At 58.9% G+C, this 18752-nt stretch overlaps 1 protein-coding gene across 10 annotated transcripts in view; it reads left to right on the top strand.

Moving 5' to 3' along the window:
• Positions 1-18752, top strand: part of NOL4L (nucleolar protein 4 like) — a 130771-nt gene that overhangs the window by 90433 nt on the left and 21586 nt on the right. For 7 of the 10 annotated variants that reach the window (XR_012018490.1, XM_072800534.1, XM_072800539.1 and 4 more), the window contains exon 5: positions 12204-12345. Coding sequence is in view for 9 of the 10 variants with exons in the window: in XM_072800534.1 (XP_072656635.1) it covers positions 12204-12345 (142 nt within the window). In the remaining variant the exon portion in view is untranslated. Of the gene's footprint in view, positions 1-3830; positions 3980-11022; positions 11045-11331; positions 12074-12203; positions 12346-18752 lie in introns of those variants that run through there. The other 3 variants (XM_072800542.1, XM_072800541.1, XM_072800540.1) reach the window with 3 other exon arrangements.

Genomic DNA, 18752 nt, shown 5'->3' with positions numbered 1-18752 from the left:
GTTCCTCAGACATGCCAAATCCCTTCCCACCTCAGGGCCTTGGCACCAGCTCTTCCCTCTGCCTGGAAGACTGAACCCTCAGGTCTTCACCTAGTTGTCACCTTCAGCCACCCTGGGGTCAGGGTAAACATTGTCTTATTCCTGAGCTGGGGGCCTTCCCTGACTACTCAGCCCAGAACTAATGCTTGTCTCCACCCTCAAGCCCTGTCTCTAGCACCCACTTCCTTCCTGAGCCTCTCTACCTCATCTCCATCTTACTCCTTGTTTCCAGGATCCAACCAAGATTTGAACTTTGCATTCAGTTGTTATTTCTTTTTAGTTTCAAGACTTGGAAAAGCCAAATTAATAACAATGACTCTTTTGGAGAGTCAGGACAGTTGTGTTGTGGAGGGTCTCTCTGGATTTCTTGTCTGATCGTCTCTTCATGATCTGACACAGGTTAGGCATTTGGGGGGAGAACACAACATGGGTGGTTATTGCATCTCCTCCTGAGGTGGGCACATTATGTCAGGTGGCCCCATTTTGGGGGCTATTGAACTTGATCACATGGTTGGAGGGTATCTGCCAGTCTCTCCACTGCACAGGTACCTGTTCCCTTCCGCCATTAGGAACTTATAGGGGCCAATGGGTTTTTTAATGCTTTGAGATGCTTGAACAGAATCCCCTCTGATCAGACTAAGATCCGGGTATTCCTAATCATAACAAACCCCTGGCTCCTGAGGCCAGGTTCTCATTTGTGGAGTAGGCTCACTTCATACGGAAATCTGCCTGGAGAGGTTTGCTGCTTAAGACACTATAGAGCGAGTGCTCTGCCAGTTGTCCATTTTCAAAAACACCCACTGTTTGCAAAGTCTGATGTGAAGGGGACATGAAGGCAGTACTGCCCCCTTAAGCATATGGGAGCAGCCTTCCCTGCCATGATCTCCCACCAGACTGGGGCCAAAGAAGGGACACATCACTGGGAGAATTAGTGATCAAGAAACTAGGTCATGCCATTCCTTGTTGGGACCCGTGCTATGGCCACTTTAAGGATGGAGGGAGTTGTCCAAAGGCACAAGGACACTGAAAGCACCCGGCACAAGGTTACTGAGGAGTGGCAGCTCCTGCAGGAATGAGGATCCGGGAGATTTCTGCGGGCTCCAGCACACAGGAAAACTCACCTAATTTCCATTGCTGCTCAAGGGCCAGGTTTCTCTAGGGCTCCCAACTGCTTTCTGTGGGTTGAGTGGGGCTGAGGCTGTTTTATCTCAGGGATGGTAAATGAGTTCACATTTCATGCCTAGAGAAAATCACTGTTCTGCTCTCCTGGGCAGTACTGGCTCTCTTTTATTAGTCAGGGAAGAGCTGGGTTATCTGGGTTCAATTCCACCTTTGAACTGCAGTTGGATTTGGCTTTATATTTCAAGCCCAGATGTCCACCACTGCTGTGAGATAGTGACTCAGGCCAGGAGAAGTCAAAGGTCTCTAGAAATGTGGTGGGAAGAGATGGGAAATCCGGGGCCTGAATTATCTCCTTTTCAGAGTGAGGAAGGGCATTTCCCCATGTTGGAAACGCCCAAGTTTCCCTGGATGAACTTAAGAGTCCCGGCCTCTAATTAAAATTCTAAAAGTCATCGTTGGGCACCAGTACGTGTGGATGTGGACATGGGTGCTGCAGCCTCCAAACCATCCCCCACCACGAAGGATGAGAAGTAAAGATGTATTAGAGAAACCCGGAAGGGTGCCTTGGTTTGAAAACATTCGATTTCACCGAGAAAAGGTGCTAATGAATAACGTGCGTAGACCCTCTTTTAAAAAGACAGTGTAAGTTCTATATGGACTGAAAAACCTTTTGAGTGCGTGGAAGGAGGTCTGCCCTGCGTGCCTTTAATTTGATGTGTTGCCATCTTTTTATTTTCCTAATGGGCGAAGACTGAGCTCTCTGACCCTGTGGTGGTGCACTTCCAACTCACACCTGTAGAGGGAGCCTTGTCTACCTCGGATTGTTCACAATGCAAAGCTTTCAGTGAAAGAAAGAAAAAGGCTTTTAGAGAAAAAAAGTTGGAGGGTTAAAGGCAGTCTGTTTCAAAATTGCAAACAATCGAGATGGCTGTCTTGGCTTTTTTTTTTTTTTTCTTCTTTGCTGGTTCCACTGTGAATGAGTTGTAGCGTAAAGTCGGGAGAAATTGCCCTTCTTTTTCGGATGCGACTAGAGGGACCAGGAAGGAGGTGGGATCGTTGTTGGTATTTTTGTTTTGTTTTGTTTGACCATTTGCTCACAGAATTCCACGAGGGCAGCTCCTCCCCGCTGTTAGAGCCCAAGCTTTTTCTGAAGGCTGATCCGTTGTCGCGGAGGTGGTGAATCTGAGGAGGGGGGGCATCTGCCCTTGACCCGTCTTCTCTGTTGGGGTCTAACTGTGCTGTTTGGGGGCGAGCGAGTTGTGTTCTAGGCGGAGTCTGGGCTGGCTTGCAGGTCCGGGGTCCGCCACCCCCCACCCCGCGGCGCCCCGCGCGGTCTTCTGCACCCCGGGCGGACGAGGTCTGTGCGTGCGGAGGACGGCGGCCCCGAGCCGCATGGGTCTTCCCTCTCGCCGACGCTGGGGCTCCGCGGACCGCACGCACCCAGGTCTGGGATGGAGCGGCATTCTTGGTGTCATCCTATTACTTTACAACTGGAGCTCGCGCGCCGCGAGGAGCCGGTACCCCGTGGTCTAGAGGAGCACAATGACCGGCGGGCGGAGAGGGGGGTGGCGGGGAGGGCGCCGAGAGAGTCCGCGGCGAGCGCTCGCGATCGCTGAAATGTTTGGTCGGACAGGTGGACGCATCCCGGAGTCCCCGGCGCCCGCCGGGGCGGAGGACGGGGAGCGAGGGAGGGTGTAAACTAAGTGGTGGGCAAGAGACAAAGGAAGAGTGCAGAGAGGCGAGATGGTACGGAATGTGGGGAGGGGGAGGGGAACGGGGGGGCCGAGGGTGGGCAGCGCGCCGAGGGGCCCGAGCTTGAACTTGATCAAGGAAAGGGGGGCCCCGAGATGGGGGTGGGGGGGCGGCAGAGAGCTGGCCACGTGCCTGGCTTCCCCAGACCGGGGTCTCGCGGAGACCGCCCGGGGACCCAGCAGCCCCGCCCAGCGACGACCCGCGTCCCCGGGGAACCAGGAGACGCGAGGGGGTCCGGGGCTGCCCGAAGGCCCCAGGGCGCCGAGAGTTCCTAATGGTGACTGAGTCACTTTCTTTGGGCCAAGTCTCTTCTCTCCCGGCCAGAACGCGGAGAGCCCGCGGGCCGGGTGCCCCCCCAGCCCCCCCTCCCCCCAGCCCCGAAGACTGCGGCCTCCAGGAGCGAGGAGCGAGGAGCGAGGAGCGGGGAGCGAGGGGCGGGCCCAGACCCCACCGCCTCCTTTCCTGAGCTCAGCCCCGGGCAAGAATCTTCCTCCCAGCGCTTCCCCCTTAAGAGCGCTCTCCCCCCGGAGCGCACGGCGGCGCGTCCAGCGCGCCCTCATCCCTCCCCCACTACCTGGCCCGGCACCCCCTCCCTCTTCCCACCTCCTCTCCCCCTCCCGCCCCCCGGCCTCTCCCTCCTTTCTCCTCTCTCTGGGTGCCTCCTTTTCCTCCCTCTCCTCCTCCCCCCGTGCCCACTCCTCCCTCCACCTCCTCCTCCCGCTGCTCCTCCCACTCCCCCAGCGTGCGCCCTCCCTGCGCTCCCCTCCCCCCGGCCCCCGCCCCGTGCCCGGTCCCGCCCCCCCCGCCTCCCCGTGCCCGGTGCCCCCCTCCCCCTTCCTCCTCCCGGCCGCGGCGCCGCCGCCGCTGCCGCCGCTCGCCTGGGCCCTCCCCCTGGCCACCCCCGCCCCCGGGCCGGGCAGTGACGCGCCGCGGCGGTGCCAGCCCCTCTCCCCGGGCGGCCGCGGCGGCGGCAGCAGCAGCAGCTGGAGCTGGAGGGCTGTCACCGCCGCCCGCCCCGCTCACTCGCCGAGCCCCACCGCCCGTCTCCGCCTCGCCTCCCGCCCAGGTACGGAGTCCGGCCCGGATCCCCGCGATCGGGCCGTTTCCGGGCCCCGGCCGCCGCCCCCCTCCTGCCGCCGGCCGTTGAGCTGCGGTTAGGGGGGTGGGGGGCCGGGGGTTCCGGGGAGGGGGACGCGGGGGAGCTTCCTGCGCCGGGGCTGGGGAGGGGGGCGCGGGGAAGCGGCTGCGCCCTGGGCGGAGTGGGCTGGGGCGGGGGGCGGGTGAGTGTAAGCGAGGGGGCTGCTGGCAGAGGAGGTGCGCTCTGGGGGCTGCAGGGTGCCCGCGAGGTGTGCGGGGCCGCGAGTGCGGGGGGCCGCGGGGCGCACCCCACTCCCGGGCCGCGCGCGCCGCCGGTCCTGGGGGGCGGTGATTGTGTGCGCCGCGCCGCGGTATTGTGCGGCGGCCACACGGCTTGCAGCGGGCTCGGCACCGCGTCCCGGGGAGGAAGGCGCTCGGCCGCGGCGGGGGGCGGGCTCGGGTGGCCGCCGCCGCCGCCGCCGCCGCCGCCGCGAGAGGGGAAGTGGACTGTGTTTGGGGATCTGAGCACGGGAAGCGTTGAGTGGCTGGGAGGGGCGCCGTGCCTGGGCGCGGGGAGTTGAGCCGAGGTTTGCAGAGTTGAGCCCACTTCGGCAGGCGCCTGCCCCTCCCCGGAGGGGACCGGGTGCCCTTGTCAGGTGTGGCGTCGGGGCGGAAGCGGGGGGCGTCGGCAGCCCGGGCGCGGGGGCCGCGGGCCGGAGGGAGGGCGCGCGTCCGGGTTAAGTTGGCTTCACACCTCGGCCGGCCGCTCTCGGCCCTCTCCACCTAGGCCTCCGGGGCCGCACACTTTCTCGCGGGGCAGGGTGGGGGTGTGCCGTCCACATTTTTTATTGCGGCTGCTCGAGTTCAGAAGTGACCTGCACCCCCACCACTCCCACCTGGAGGAGCATTCGCCGGAGTCCGGTCGCCCCTACGCCCCTACTGGGCCAGCTTCCTGGGGGAAGTTCTCCTTAAGCCTGGCTAATTAGCATTATTCCTGGAGAAAGGTTAAGGTTAGACCGTCCTTCTCCTTACCAGGAGGCCCACCCCCCTCTTCCCCATTCCCGTCTCCCTTCCCCCTCCCCAAGAGCACAAAAGCACAAAAAGAAAGTGTGAAGAGGCGCAGATCAATGGAGAAGCCACAAACCCATTAATTCAAATGGAACCTTTTTTCCCCCCTCTAAAACATTGATTTTTCTTTCTGTCTGCTCTGAGGGGAGATTAATAACCTCCTGATTTCACCTGAAATGGTGTTTGGACTCTGTGATTTCCTCCTCTTTCTGAGAAGGATTGTGGCTTGAAATAGATTCTCCCTTGAGATAAAGCCCTACTTATCCCAGAATCAGCTGGAAACCCCAGCCTGGGGCCCCCAGCCTACCAGGTGGGGCTCTCACGGCTCCTCTGGGGAGTACCATCTGTGTGACAGGAGTAGGGGTGCCAGCTTGACCCCCGCTTCTGGGATGTAGGTTAGTCTGGGGGAAAGACCCACATATGGCCCAGTCCCTGTGGTAGGTTAGTCCTTCCTTAGTAAATTACCCCTTCATTGGAAAACCATTAGGGCCCAAATGTGCCTTTAAATAATATCAAGCTCCTGTCTAATCCCAGTTCAAGCTGGGCTTGTTATAAGACAGCACCTCCTCCCACACCCACCCTACCACCGCTGGGCGACAGGACCCCATTCAGCAACTTCCCGCAGCAGAGCAGGAGCAGAGCACCCCAGAACTTTCCTTCCAGCTAAGGAGGCGGATGGGGGTGGGGGGACCGTCTATGGCCTCAGCCACCCTGAGCTCCTGTGGAGCTGGGCCACCCCACGGAGTTGCTCAAGAACTTTTTTGTCTCGTCTGGGTCCTTTTCTTGGAAGGAAACTCCCGCAGGGGATTAGCTCAGAGTGGTTCCTCTCTAGCCCTCCTTTTGGCTGGAAGAGCCCTGTCTGCTGCAGCTCATCTCTCTGGCCACCCTCTTAAAGAGACCCCTGTTAATGCCAGGGCCTGGGGTGTCAGTGAGGCCCTCGTGGTGAGGACTGCTGGGAAAACAGCCAGTTGCCTTTGCCTAGGAAACAAAAGCCCGTTTTACACTAGTAGGAAGGTGTTGAAAATGCTCCCTCCCCAGCGCTCAGGCGTTGGCGAAGGCAAGGACAACAGAGCATCCCCATATATATGTGTGCTTCTGACAGACCCCGTGTGTGTAGAGAGAACACCTAAAAGGTGGTAGGTGATTGGCTGTCTCAGCTCTCCTCACTTCACATTTCCCAGAAGGGCTTGTATGACTTATGGCTAGTGAGCAGAGGAGGTGTGTTAGCAGGAAGGAGCGGAATTGTGCGGGGAGTGTCCTTGGGTGGCCAGGTGGGCTTGGAGTGTAGCATGAAGCGGCTGCCTTGGGACCCCACAGCTCCCAGGTGCTGAGGCTCAGACCACCCTAAGATTTCATTTGTGCAATCCCTTCACTACAGGGATTTGAACCCTTGTTGCTTTAAATCCTGGGGGTTTTTTGTCTTCCATTAATAAGCCATCTGATGAGCTGAAGTGGTTAAGTTGGGGTCAAATGCGGTTCAGTACCTTCTTGGCATGCTTAGAAGGCTGTGTGTGTAGCGCTCGCTGACATGGAGACAAGGCGCAGAATTGCCTGTCCTGAAGAATTTCCAGGGCCTGGAAGGAGCCTGCAGGTGTTCCAGAAGGAGGTGCTCACTTTCAGTATCTTGCTTGCCTGCCTCCTTGGGGTAGAGCTAGTGCTGGGGCAACTGTCCCAACCTGGTGATCTTTCTGGCAAGAGCTTCAGCCTCTCATCAAACAGACCACAGGGGTGAGACAGAAGGGGTCTGTCTCCTGCCTGGCCCAGAACCACCTCTAGCACATCCCTGCCCTTCCCCACCCCCGCTTCTCTGAAACACACACCCAGGGCTCCTGGTCAGGGCTTATGGCTTACAATTGCACTAAATTCTCAGCAAATCCTCCTCCTTTTTTTTTTTTTTTCTTCTCAAAGCAAGTGGTAGAGATAGAGTTACAGCTCAGAGGAAAGGCCTGGAAAATGTTGTGGGAGGCACGCCCCAGGATCCCTGTCCTGGAGGATGCAAATGGCTCAACTTCAGAGGCACCAGGAACCTAGTTCCCAAGAAATTGACCCCAGTTGTAAAATAATCAGGTTACTGATAGCACCTGCTCCTAGTTACCCGCCATGGATACAGGCGCGTTTCCACCATTTCCCCTCTGCTCTCCCATTTTCTCCTCCTCCTAGGCTGGGCAGTGGTTGGTGCTCGTTTGCCTGCAGAGGCGGAAGGGCCACGGAACCTGGGTGGAGAGAAACTGAACCTGCCCATGAATTTTGGACTGAAGATAAGAGCAGGGAGGGTTTTAGTCGGTTCCTCTCCTTCTGTCCAGAGTCAGGGCTTCCAGCCTGGGGTGTGTCCCAGAGGTCAGCTAGGTGCTTGCCCACCCGCTCCCCATACATTCTTGAGTTCTCTCTTGGGGAAGGCAGTTGTCACTGTCCCCTGGAGACCCACAGTGGCTCAGGCCCTTTGGTGCTCAGTGATGGACTTTCATCAACAGGTGGCAAGTTTGTAGGCTTCCAGGTGTCTGAGAGCAGAGGTAAGAGGGGCAACCGTCTGGTCACTCATGTGGGGCCTGAGGAGAGAGGGCCCAGAAGTACTCTTTGTATATATACTCTTTGGTTTTCTAATGCAAAATCCGTTGAAGTGTGTTTACAGAAAGAGAGAAATTAGTAGAACAGATTCCCTTGCAAGCCCAGAAGGGAAAAGCCAGAGGTGCCTGACTCGTGAGCTCTGGGAGCCAGGGAGAGCACCCTAGGTCAGTGCACAGACCCTGCCACTCACAGACCCACGCCTCCTGCCTCCTGCCACTCCCTCCGGACTTGAGCTTGTTCCCAGCTCTGCACGGTCGCTGATGGGCTGGGAGCTGTGCATGCTGCTAATTGCCTGTGTAATTAGCCCGCTCCTGGAGCCCTGGCTCTGAGCAAGTGGGTGAAGTTTCAGTCTGTCCTCTGCCGATGGGGGCTGTGCTGTCGCACCGGGTCGCAGGGGCATCTGGGAAGGCTACTCTCCCCCAGACAACCCTGAAAGTAGAGTTGTGGCAGCCCTGTCAGTTTGACCAGGACTTACTCATTTGCTGTTTTTAAGTCAGGTTTATGGCACTGGATTCCTCATTTAAAAAAAAAAAAAAAGGCTGTAGCAGCAGTGTCAAAATGTTAAACAGAAGCACCGCCTTCCAAGCTAGGATCCGCCTTCCAAGGTAGGATCCGTGGAGCAGAGCCTGGGGGCATCCATGGGAAACGTGCGACGGGGTCCACAGCCCCTGTCTCTCGGCTCTTAGAGGCAGGTCAGAATTTTTCGCCGGTGTGTCTCCCTAGATAACAAGGTCCTAGGAGAGAAGAGCTTGTAGTCATCTGCATCCCTAGAGCAATACGAGCACATAGTAGATGCTCAGTAAATGTGTGTCGCCTCATTGCAGAGAGCGCATGTGGGAGTGTGTGTAAATATAGCTTGTCTCCCGCCAGTTTCCTCTGGGTCTCCTCCTGAGACGCTCTGTCGTTCCAGAGTCTGGTTCTCCCAGTTGAAGGGAGGAGGTGCCGTGAGCCAGCTCCATGGTGTGGTGGCACTGTGATGTGGGCTCTGGGGGCAGACTGCCAGGGTTCAGAGCCCAGCTCTGCTACTTGCTGTGGTGCCCTTGGGCAGTTGGGGCAGGTCTCCGAGGGGCAGGTACCAGATCCTGAGATAGGCCTGACATGGGGGCCTGCCCTTTTTTTTTTTTTTTTTTTAAGGCCATTGTGAGGAAATCTGAAACTGTTGCCCCGAAGCCCCCTATGTGCGGGCACTGGATGTTCTTCATTATCGGGTGATTGCAAAGTCAATGTGAAATGTAGCTCGCCTCTTCCTAATTAGACTTGTCGGGGCAGGGAAGGGCGGAGGGGGTCATTTTGGTGGACAGTTAAGCGATCTGAGTCAGAGAAACCCTAGGCTCTGTGTGGGGTGGCTGGCAGCCGCAGCAGGGAGACATTGCAGGGCGGCTCGCTGCCACCGGCCTGCCAGCCAGGATCCAGGTCTCATTGGTCGCTATTCAAGAACTGTGTGCAGTGGGACCTAGTGCTTAATTGTCAGACTTGGGCCACATCCTCATTAAACACCGGTGTCCTGCCAGGCACTCAAGCCAGCTTGCGGTGTCTCACGGGCCTCATGGGGGGTCCAGGAAACCTCCGGCCTCTTCCCCACCATCGGAAGGACTTGCAATTTTCCAGGGAAAGATGGGGTGCAGTCCCCCAGTTCATTGACATGGCCCAGCTGAGGGGTTTGTGCCTAACTGCAGGGGCTCCTGATAGAGGCCGGCCGGCAGCTGGTAGAGCTGGAGCCGGTGGGCGAGACGGTTGGAACTCGGGTTGTGGAGTGCCACGGTAGGGTGGCTATTCCCGGTGAGGGGCAGCCCGACTCGGCAGGCAGGCAGGACAGTGTGTCTGGGCCCTGAGGATCCTACGCCTCTGGCGCCGATTGTAAGCTCGTGACCTTGGACAAACACCTCAACCCCTCAGAGCCTCAGTTTCTCTTCCATGGAGTGGGGCTGGTAACTCGCCCTAGCTGGTGGGCCTGTGGGGAAGATGAAATGAGAGGAGCCGAGAGGAGCTTTTGGCACTAATGGACTTTGGCGGTCATTAGTGTTTGCAGCTTGGTGGAGTGAGGGCAGAGGGTGGGCACCTTGAGTGCTGCACCCAGCGGTGCCATCTTCTCCTTGCTCCTCGGTGAGAACCCCGTGTGTCCAGTGGGGCAGTCCATCAGCCTTTCTCCGGGCTGCAGACCGCCCCGCCCAGGGTTGTGTGGGCCTCGACAGGGGACACTCTCATGTGGCTCTGCTGCCCCTGGCCTACGTCTCTGGCCACAGTGGCCTCGGCTGCTCCTCAGACCCACTGGCATATGCTGATGCCCGGAAGGCTCCCCGAGTAGCCCGCCCCCCCCCCCCCCCCCCCCCCCCCCCCCCGCCCCATGGCCACCTCCTTCACTTATTCCAGGCTTCCGCTCAGGTGTTTCCTAACGGTGAGGCCCTCCCTGGCCCCGGACAGACGCAGCCCTGCAGGCCCGGCTCTCCTGCTTACTCCACTGTGTTCTGGAGCCCTCCTCACCTGGTCGGTCTGTGTTTTTCTGCTAATTTTCTATCTCCTCCCCAGCGGGACAGTGAATGCCAGGAGGGCCGGGACTCGACTCTGTCTCACCCACTGCAGAATTTACCAACACCTAAGAAAGGTGCTTGGCACATAGTAGGTGTTTAGTAAATACAAGCTGTTGAATGGATGCAGGAAGCGCGCTGAGTAGGTGGTGCTTCCAGATGCTAATAGATTCACTCTGTTAAATCCCAAGCGTTTCAACAACACCCAGGAGCCAGGAGAGGGCCTCCCTGCCTCAGGTCAGACCCAGAGCACAGTGTGTCCTATGCAGCCAGGAAAGAGCAAGGGGCTTGAGCAAGGGTGCCCCCGTTCCTGGCTCCTGGAGCCTGGATGGTCTGTCGTTTCCAAGGGTCCCCTCTCCTCCCCGCCTCCCCTCCCACTCTTAGGTCCCATCCTGGAAGCACAGGGGAGAGTTTTGTTGTCCCTTTGTACAGAGGGAGACTTTTGAACATGTGTGTTCCTCCAGGTATGAGAACATAGTCTGAGTGAGTGTGAGTGAGTGTGTTTGCGCCCCAGGGAGACTGGGTGGATGTGCCTGTGTATAAGGAGCAGGGCAGCCTGTGGGAGGGAGGCAGAGTGTGAGCATGAGGGTGGAGGGGTGGGGGGGAGGGGGAGAGGGCACAAGAGGACACCTGGTCTCTGACCCTTGAGGCTCGGGGTTGGCCTCCTGGGGACCCCAGAGCTGGGCAGAGCTGGCGTGGTGGCCCAGCTCCATGGTCCAGATCCAGCCGCAGAGGGTACACACTCGCTGCACAGAAGCTGTAAATTCCAGGAAACTCCCTGCCAGCCCAGTGTGGTGGGGGAGGGGTGGAGGAGAATCCACACTGGTTCCCTAGCACTTGGAGAACAGATGTGTCTGCCTCAGGGACAGCCTCCGAAGAAAGTTCTTCGAACCAAAGTGTGTTTGCTCAGTATAAAAGAGTCGTCTGTGAGGGGGCCCTGGAGGGGAGGCTTTTTGGAGGGAGGGAGTTGTGGGGGGGGGTTCCGCCAGAGGTCCTTACTGGGAGCCCACAGATGCCATTGTATCTTGCTAGAGGGGAGAGGGGAGAGGGGAGAGGGGAGGGGGCAAAGCCAGCCCCGGGGTGTGGGAGCTGCTGGGTCATCTTTCTTGCATTTTACAGCCAGCTCCCAAACACAGTTGCTTGCAGCTCCTGAAAGAGGCCGGGCCAAGTAGGAGGTGGGGTCCCTTCCCGCTGCCCCCGAGGGCTGGATTGAAGGGGCCCCGCCCTGGGGGTTCCCAGATGACTGGCTAGGGGCTCCCTGAAGCCAGCCAGGGGAGAGGAGGCAGGCGTGGTCCTCTCCGGCAGGCCCTCCGGCTGTTTGGAAGGCCCTGGCGGGCCCCCCAGGCCCTTGAGCCAAACCCCCTTCGCGGTCTGATTCGAACCCTCCTCGCCTGCCCCACCCCCTTCCTTCTCTGCACTTCTGGGGCTGGCCTTTTCAGCCCTGGAAGCTGCCCAAGAGCATATCTTTGAAGCACAGCAAAGGTTAGGAAGGAGGAAGACAGAAATGTCCTCTGAGCTGGGGGAGTGGGAGAAAGGAATTCCATGCATGCTCCACAGGAGCCCGAGTTGGGGCGGCACGCTTTGTGGGGGCCAGGCTTTGTGGGGGCCGTCAGGCCAGCCTCAGCAGCGCTGCTAGGTCTCGCTCCCCACTTCTGGCCAACAGAGAGGGCCCCCATGTACAGTGAGCTCCCTTACCAGGGCTGTGGGCCGGGAGTGGGGAGTGGGGCCCTTGTTTACGGCGCTTGTCTCAACCTTGGTCACAAGGGTCAGAGCCAGGCCCTGCTATCCGCCCTGACAGGATGCAAGACCTCATAATTGTCTTCAATTACAGACCACACCGGCCCTCAGCCCTGGCTTCCGACAGGAACCAGAGCCCGAGCCACTTCCATGGGGCACAAGGAGAGCAACCTAGCCCCTGCTGCAAGGTGTGGGGGCTCCCTGTGGCCTCCAGGCACGACCTGAGGCACACGGGCCCTGGGGCTCCCCAGCGATGCCGCTTTGGGGCCACAGAGAGCCTGTCCCTGCTGAACCCCCTCCTTCTTTGTCTCCGACCAGGATGAGACTTCTGTGAGCAGTGAAGATTTTGATATGAACGACTCCACATGGATGTCAGCTGACCCACACCTGGCCTCCAGCCTGAGTCCCAGCCAAGACGAGAGGATGCGGAGCCCTCAGAACCTCCACAGCCAAGAGGACGGTGAGTGTCCTGTGGTGGCCAGCGGGGGAGGGACGGGGACTCTAGGGGTGGCCCCGGCCCCTGGCTCCAGGGAGAAGACATCCTCCTGAAGGTAAATGGATAGAGCTCTCGGGGGCTGGCAGCCTGATGGGGTGTCGTGTCTGTCCATTTGCCCTGATGCTTGCGAAGTTACCATAGTTCAGGTCAGGTCTGGGCTATGTGGAGGTCTGGATGTGGAACAATCCAGCTGCCCAACGCTGGAAGCAAGAGTCGGGCTTCTGTAGCTCCACATGAGGCTGTAGGACAGGGTCCCTGCCTGTCACCTGTGAAACAGCAGGCAGTGCACTTGTCCCCTGTGTGTCCCTAGCCTCTTAGGATGAGAAGTACCCTGGCCCCCCACCGCCCTCTTGGACCAGCCAGGCAGCCTCCTCTGGCCTCCCTCACAACAGATGCTTTCTTCTGGGGATGGGAGAGTCAGAGTCAGAAGTCGGACCCCAGGGGGTCCACTGGGTAGCCTGTGTGCAGCCCTCAGGGGGCCGGGGCCTATGTCCGGCACACGAGTGGTTGCGGGTGTGGGGCGGCCCCAGGGTCACTGGCTCTGGGGGGCTCAGTCTGGCTTCCGGGGGAGGTGACGACTTGGAGTAGGGGCCGAGCCTCAGAGATCTGGGGTGTAGAGCCTGCAATTAGGAGGGGTCAAAGGTCGGGGCCTGGAATGCGGGGAAGTGCCTGGTTAAAAAGGGGTGTAATGTTAACTCTGTGAAACGGGTTAGCCTTGCAGAGTAAATAAGGGGTAGGAGCTTGCAGTTTGGGTCAAAGTTCGTCTCCATGGCAGAACCCGAGCTTGCCTCCCCCGACTGCCCTCACAGGCCTGAATCCGGCTTTGTCTGGGAGGAGACCCAGCCTGTAGGCAGCTGGAGATGCTGGGCCAGGGGCTGGGGTGCCCAGAGGGTGGTTTTGCCAGGACCAGTGTACAAGGCTGCCGGGAAAGAAGACTTTTGTGCCCTGACACCTTGTGAGGTCAGCACGACCCCCTCGGGCTGTGAGCCTCCCCAGCAGAGCTTCCCAGGCCAGTAGCACCTCCCGGGATTCCCACGGGGCAGGGGCAGTCACATGCTGCCAGGGGCTCTGGGGCTGGGACGTGCCCAGCAGCTGACCTCCCTCCGCATCCAAGCTGATCGAAGGCCACACCCAAAGGCCACACCAAGGGCCAAGCCAGGGAAGCTCAGCCAAGGGCGTAGGATTATACCTTCCCAAGAAAGATCCAGAACATTTTTTTAAAAACCTGAGTAGTTAGGGCTGAATGGAGGCCGTATTTCCTCAATTTATTCCTGACAAAGTCTTATGTTATTGTTGCTTAAAACCACCCTTTGGGAGTTTGATCTCTGTTGGAGACATTTCCTAAGGAGATTCAGTGCTTTGTGGAGGGTAGGGGGTTGTTTCTGTGAGGGTCACGGCTTCCTCAGCATCGGTTGCCCTGCTGCCTGGGGCTTGGTTGATCATGAAGATGAAGTGGAAAGAAGCAGAGACTGGTAAGGTTAGTACATCCTGCAGCCCGGTCCCCTGGAGGCTTCCTAGGGGAGCCTGCTTGGGGGTGATCATGCCTGTCCCCCTGCCCCTCGTGCCGCCCCAGGCCCCCCTGGTTGTGCGTCCTGGGGCTGAGGCAGGCTAGCCTGCTGACACTACCAGGGTGTTCATGAGGGCGGGCAGCCAGAGCTGGAGACAGGGAGGATGGTGTTGACCGTGATACTGTCAATTTAATTATTTAATCAGATGCTGTGTCTGGAGGCTGTGGGCTGGTGTGCTGGCCAGGGGCAAACCTAGACCCAGGGCAGGGGGTCACAGGCCTTGAGCAGGCCCTGCTGTCTGACCCTTCCGGTTCTAGATCTCTCAGTGACTACTGTGTTTCCCCAGAGCAGCAGGTTCCCATAGGATTTTGGCCGGGTCCAGACCTGGCCCATAGTCCTCACCCAGCCCTCCAGCCCCCACGGCGGCATGTCGCCAGCTCCCCTATCTGAAGGTGCTCACAGGGCAGACACAGGCTGAGATCCCGCTCCCACCAGTGAGGGGACTGCAGTGTCTTCTCATGTCCCCCATTGGTAACGAAGGGCTACGGTGGGGACAGGCCAAGCAGAGTCTCTGGTTGACCCTGTAACTCCGACCCGAATCTAGTCACAGCCCTCCATGGTGGCCTGCTGGGTGGTCTCTGGTTCCATTAGTCCTCCATGGAACTGGCAGATTGGAAAGATGAGGTCTAAAGCCCCCATTGTGAGTTCTGCAAGGCACAGACCATGTCAATCCTGCTCTCTGCTCTGTCCCCAGTGACTCCAGCTGTGTGCTTGGCACGTTACAGGGGCCTGCTGAATATTTGTTACTCGAATGAATAAAGAAACAAACATTTATCAAGACCCACCCCCGAGCACACCATCCACAGGGGATGTAGGTCCACCCTTTGTTGGGGACAAGTTGGGTTCTTTGTTCCTGAGGACCTCCCCAATGTGAGCATCCTTTAGCTAGAAAGTGTGAGGACTCCCAGGGCTGTGCCAGGGAGCATCCCACCCCTGCTGGCCAGTGATGCTGCCCAGAAGCATCTCAGGAAGCCAGGTATTTTGCACAGATTCACACCTGTTGGTGGATGTGTTGGAGCCTTCCTACTTCTCCATCCTCCTTCTTCCCACCTTCCTCCCCCTGCCCCCACTTTTCCAATTGTAACAAATGCAGATGAAGCCTGGCGGTCAGGACAGGTCCCAAGGCTGAGACCAGAAGTGAATTAGCTTTTTACCCCTGGGAGCTTGTCTCTGAGGTTTACCAGGAGTGGAGGTGTCCTTCCCCCCCCCCCACCAAGTCCACCACTGCCTGCAAGCATTCACCTCACAGATTTCTTTTCTGGGTGCTCTTCCTGGCTCCCTGGAATCACAGCAGCAGACGTCAGACTGGGGGGCACCAGCACTCCATGCTTCCTCACTGGGGCTGTAGACTTCAGAAGACATGGGAGATGAAGAAAAGAGTTTGGGTGATCCAACCAGACTCCAGAGGTGGTGCCAAGGCTGCCCTCCTCTTTCTGCCTTGGCAGGTGTTGGCTGTGTGTGAAGCTCCCCCAGAAGATGGGCAGGGGCGCCTGGGAGCCAGAGGAGCCTCCCCTCACACTCTCGGAGCCCTGGCTGCTTGGGGCCAGGGTGATCCAGGCTGTTCCTGCTGCTGCCCCTTGCTATGCATGGCCAGATCTTTTGCAGACCCACTGCTAAGCCCTAGCTGAGGCTTTGGGCTTTGAGTCTTAAATGGAGCTCTGTGCACATCATTGGTGCCTAGAAAAACACTTGGCCCAGGGACTGCCTTCTAGGGGTAGATAGAAGATGCCTGGGAGAAGCCAACAGTTGAGACTTTGTCCAGAGACGCTGTAGTCTAGCACTGACTTGGGACCAAATAGTATGTCAGCCTGTAATTATGCCCGGTCAGTGGGATGGTCTGTGTGATGTCCACCTCACCCCCAGATAGCATCAGCTCTCTGAAAGCGAGGACCCCAGTGCCTGGCACAGAGCAGGTGGGGGAAAATGTCCATCAAATGAGTGAATGAATCCGAAGGTGCACGAGCGCACACACACGGGCAAGGTGAGCCCGCAGGTGTCCCGACCTTCATGTGCAGGGCTGGGCCAGGGCCGGCTGAGCCAGGGAGCCACGCAAGGGCCCACTCCTTGATTTCCCCCCCGATGTGCTCCACCGGCCTCTTGCTCTGCGCCTTCCTGAACGGAAAATGTGAGGCCTGGCCTCCAGAAGGGATGCGAGGGGGTGGGGAGCGGACATTACTCACGTCCCCGGCAGACAGGAAGCCCGCGCCAGGGGCAGCAGAGGGTCCCGCTTCCCTCTTCCTGCGCTGTCGTCTTCCTGCGGGGCTGCGGGGGTGGAGATCACCGGGCAGGGGCCCTGGACTATCCCAGGGCCTTTCTGGGCCTCTCATTTGTGCCTCTGAGATGAGCCCACTCTTCCAGGCCTGGGACCCACCTGACTGCCGCCCCCCCTCCAGTGAAGTAGTGCCCTCACTTCCTGCCTGCTGCCTGCTGCGGATGGGATGGTCGGATGGGATGGTCGGATGGTCCAGGGGTTTGGAGCCTCCCCTCGGACGCCCATTACCCAAGGCATGCAGGGGCTCTTCATGGGTTTTGTCCTGTGAGTGTTGGGCCCTGTCATGGTAAGCAAGGTTGATAAGCCCCGTTCCTGCCTCTGAGGAATCAGGCACGAGAACATGGGGCCTCTGTGGGCTATAAGCCCCCTGGGGGCAGGCGTGCCTCCTCTGTTTCCTCTTGTTTCACAAGTATTATGTTGGTTGTAAGAAACTTAGAAAAAAATGGAGCAAAAAATACCAAATTACCAATGTTTGGGGCATATTTTTCTTAGTCTTTTCTGTGTATATAATAAAAGTCTTTGTTTTCTCAAAAAAAAAAAAAAAGGGGGCAGAGGGGTTGTGTAGTGTTGCAGCTACCCTTTTTATTCCTAATGTCATTTGCTTCTGTCAGTGATGTGGCAATTTTTAAAGATTGTCCAGTCATCCCAGTGACTGGAATCCCCGTTCCCGAGCCTGCCGTGCACTTGGAGCTATGACCGTGCCTTTCCTACAGGGAAGGGCAGGCCGGCTCCTGGGGGGAAGTGACCTGCCCAGACCACAAGTGACCACCGGGGTCTGGTTCTCTCTGGCTCTGGAGCCAGCTTTTGGGCCATTCGAGGGAAGGACACTGCATCCCTCTTACACATAATTACAGACCATGCTGCAGGTAGCATCTGTAGGGCCGAGGCCTGTACAGCCTGAGTGTCCTCTTCTGAGCTGTCCCCTCCCCACCACCCCGGGTCCGACCACGGAGTAGGTTCGCACAGACAGCCTTGGCCTTGGAGCGGCTAGTGCCGGAGAGGCTGGGAGAGGCTGGGAGCAGGCCCGGTCTGGTGTGGTGATGGAGGGAGGTAGAGGGGGCCTGAGGCCTGCCTGGAAGGCTCAGGTAGCGCGTCAGGTGGGGGCTGGGCAGGGAGAAGATGCTGAAAGGGCGGGCTGGGGATTTCCTGGGGCACGTGTCTCCAGAAGCTCCCTAGGACTCCAGGCTGCAAGCAGGAGAGAGGGGGCGGAGAGGGCTGCAGCCAGGAGGATGGAGAGACGTGGGGCCGCCTCTGTGGGCTGGGGCTCGGCTGGACAGGGCTCCCTGCAGGCAGGCCCCCCTGCAGGCTGGCCCTTGGCTCTGCCGCGGGTCTCCCGAGCTGGTTCTGGTCTCCCTGCAAGGTGGATGCAGTCGTTTGCTCTGAATTCCTGGCTTCTGCCTAACGCAGCCTGGGTGACTGTGACCATTAACCCTGGCTCTTGGTGAGAAGCCCAAGGCTTCCTGCCTGCCGGCTGCTGTGGCCTTGAGTAGGGCCCTCCACAGCCCAGAAATGCAGCCTGGGTGGCAGGGGCCGTCCCTCCTGATCTCACGGGCCTGGGCCCCTCCCCAGGTGCCTCCCCCTGTCCCTGCAGTGGGCAGGCCAGAGCCACACTGCCCTACCTCAGCTCGCTCCTTCCTCCTTGCTGTGGGGCCTGGGGCAGGTGGCTCCCCTCAGCGGACAGCGGGATGAGGCGGTGATGGCACTCAGCACACGCCTGGGACGGGAGGCCGGACGAATGGTGATGGGGCCATTTCCTCATTGGGGGCCAGCCTGGTGCAGGGAGACCTGTGCTGGAGGACCGGGCTCCAGGGCCCACTGCCAGTTGGCACATGCAGGCGACAGCTTCTCCTCTTCACTGCTCGCAGTTCTCCAGACACTCGTTGGTCCCCCACTTGGGCCCATCCTGTCTCTTTATCTGCTCAGGTCCCTCTGGCTCCCCTCTGCCCCGTGCCCCCTGTGTGGTCCTGACCACAGTTTCCTTACAACATCACACCTGTGTCCCTGGCCCCTGCTCACCACCCCTCCACCCCATCTTGCTTCTTTGGAGAGCACTGGAATGGGAGGGCAGACACTCATAACTTGTCCTGGCATCTCCTGAATTTGTGTCCCGTACCCCGCCCACACATGCCGGGGACCCTGAGTCCTCCAGGACCCTTCTTCAGGATCTGGCAAACTGTGTCCCAGGCTTCCACACGGGCCGGCAGCTAAGCTAAGTGAGTTTGTTCTGCTGGAGAACAAGGAGAAGGTTCCCGGGCAGCAGCTTGACTCCTGTGTCCCAGCCACTGTGCTGAGCATCAAGGATGCCACAGGCGTGTTCTTGGCGAGAGGTGGATGCTGCTTGTGCAAGGGGGGCCGGGGGCCGTACTGCTAATGAGGAAGGAGTGAGTAGGAGGTGGGACCCGGCCACTTGGGCTCCGTCACCAGCAGTACCCCCCAGCCTGGATACTCGGTGTTCTCTGTAGATGGCGCCCACCTTCCTGCAGGCCCGCTGCTGGACCCAGCACTCAAGGGTGGGCATCCAGCCTGCTCAC

Source organism: Canis lupus, chromosome 26 (genome assembly GCF_048164855.1).
Source record: "Canis lupus baileyi chromosome 26, mCanLup2.hap1, whole genome shotgun sequence".
NCBI lineage: Eukaryota > Metazoa > Chordata > Mammalia > Carnivora > Canidae > Canis > Canis lupus.
This window is presented reverse-complemented; position numbering and strand designations above follow the sequence as displayed.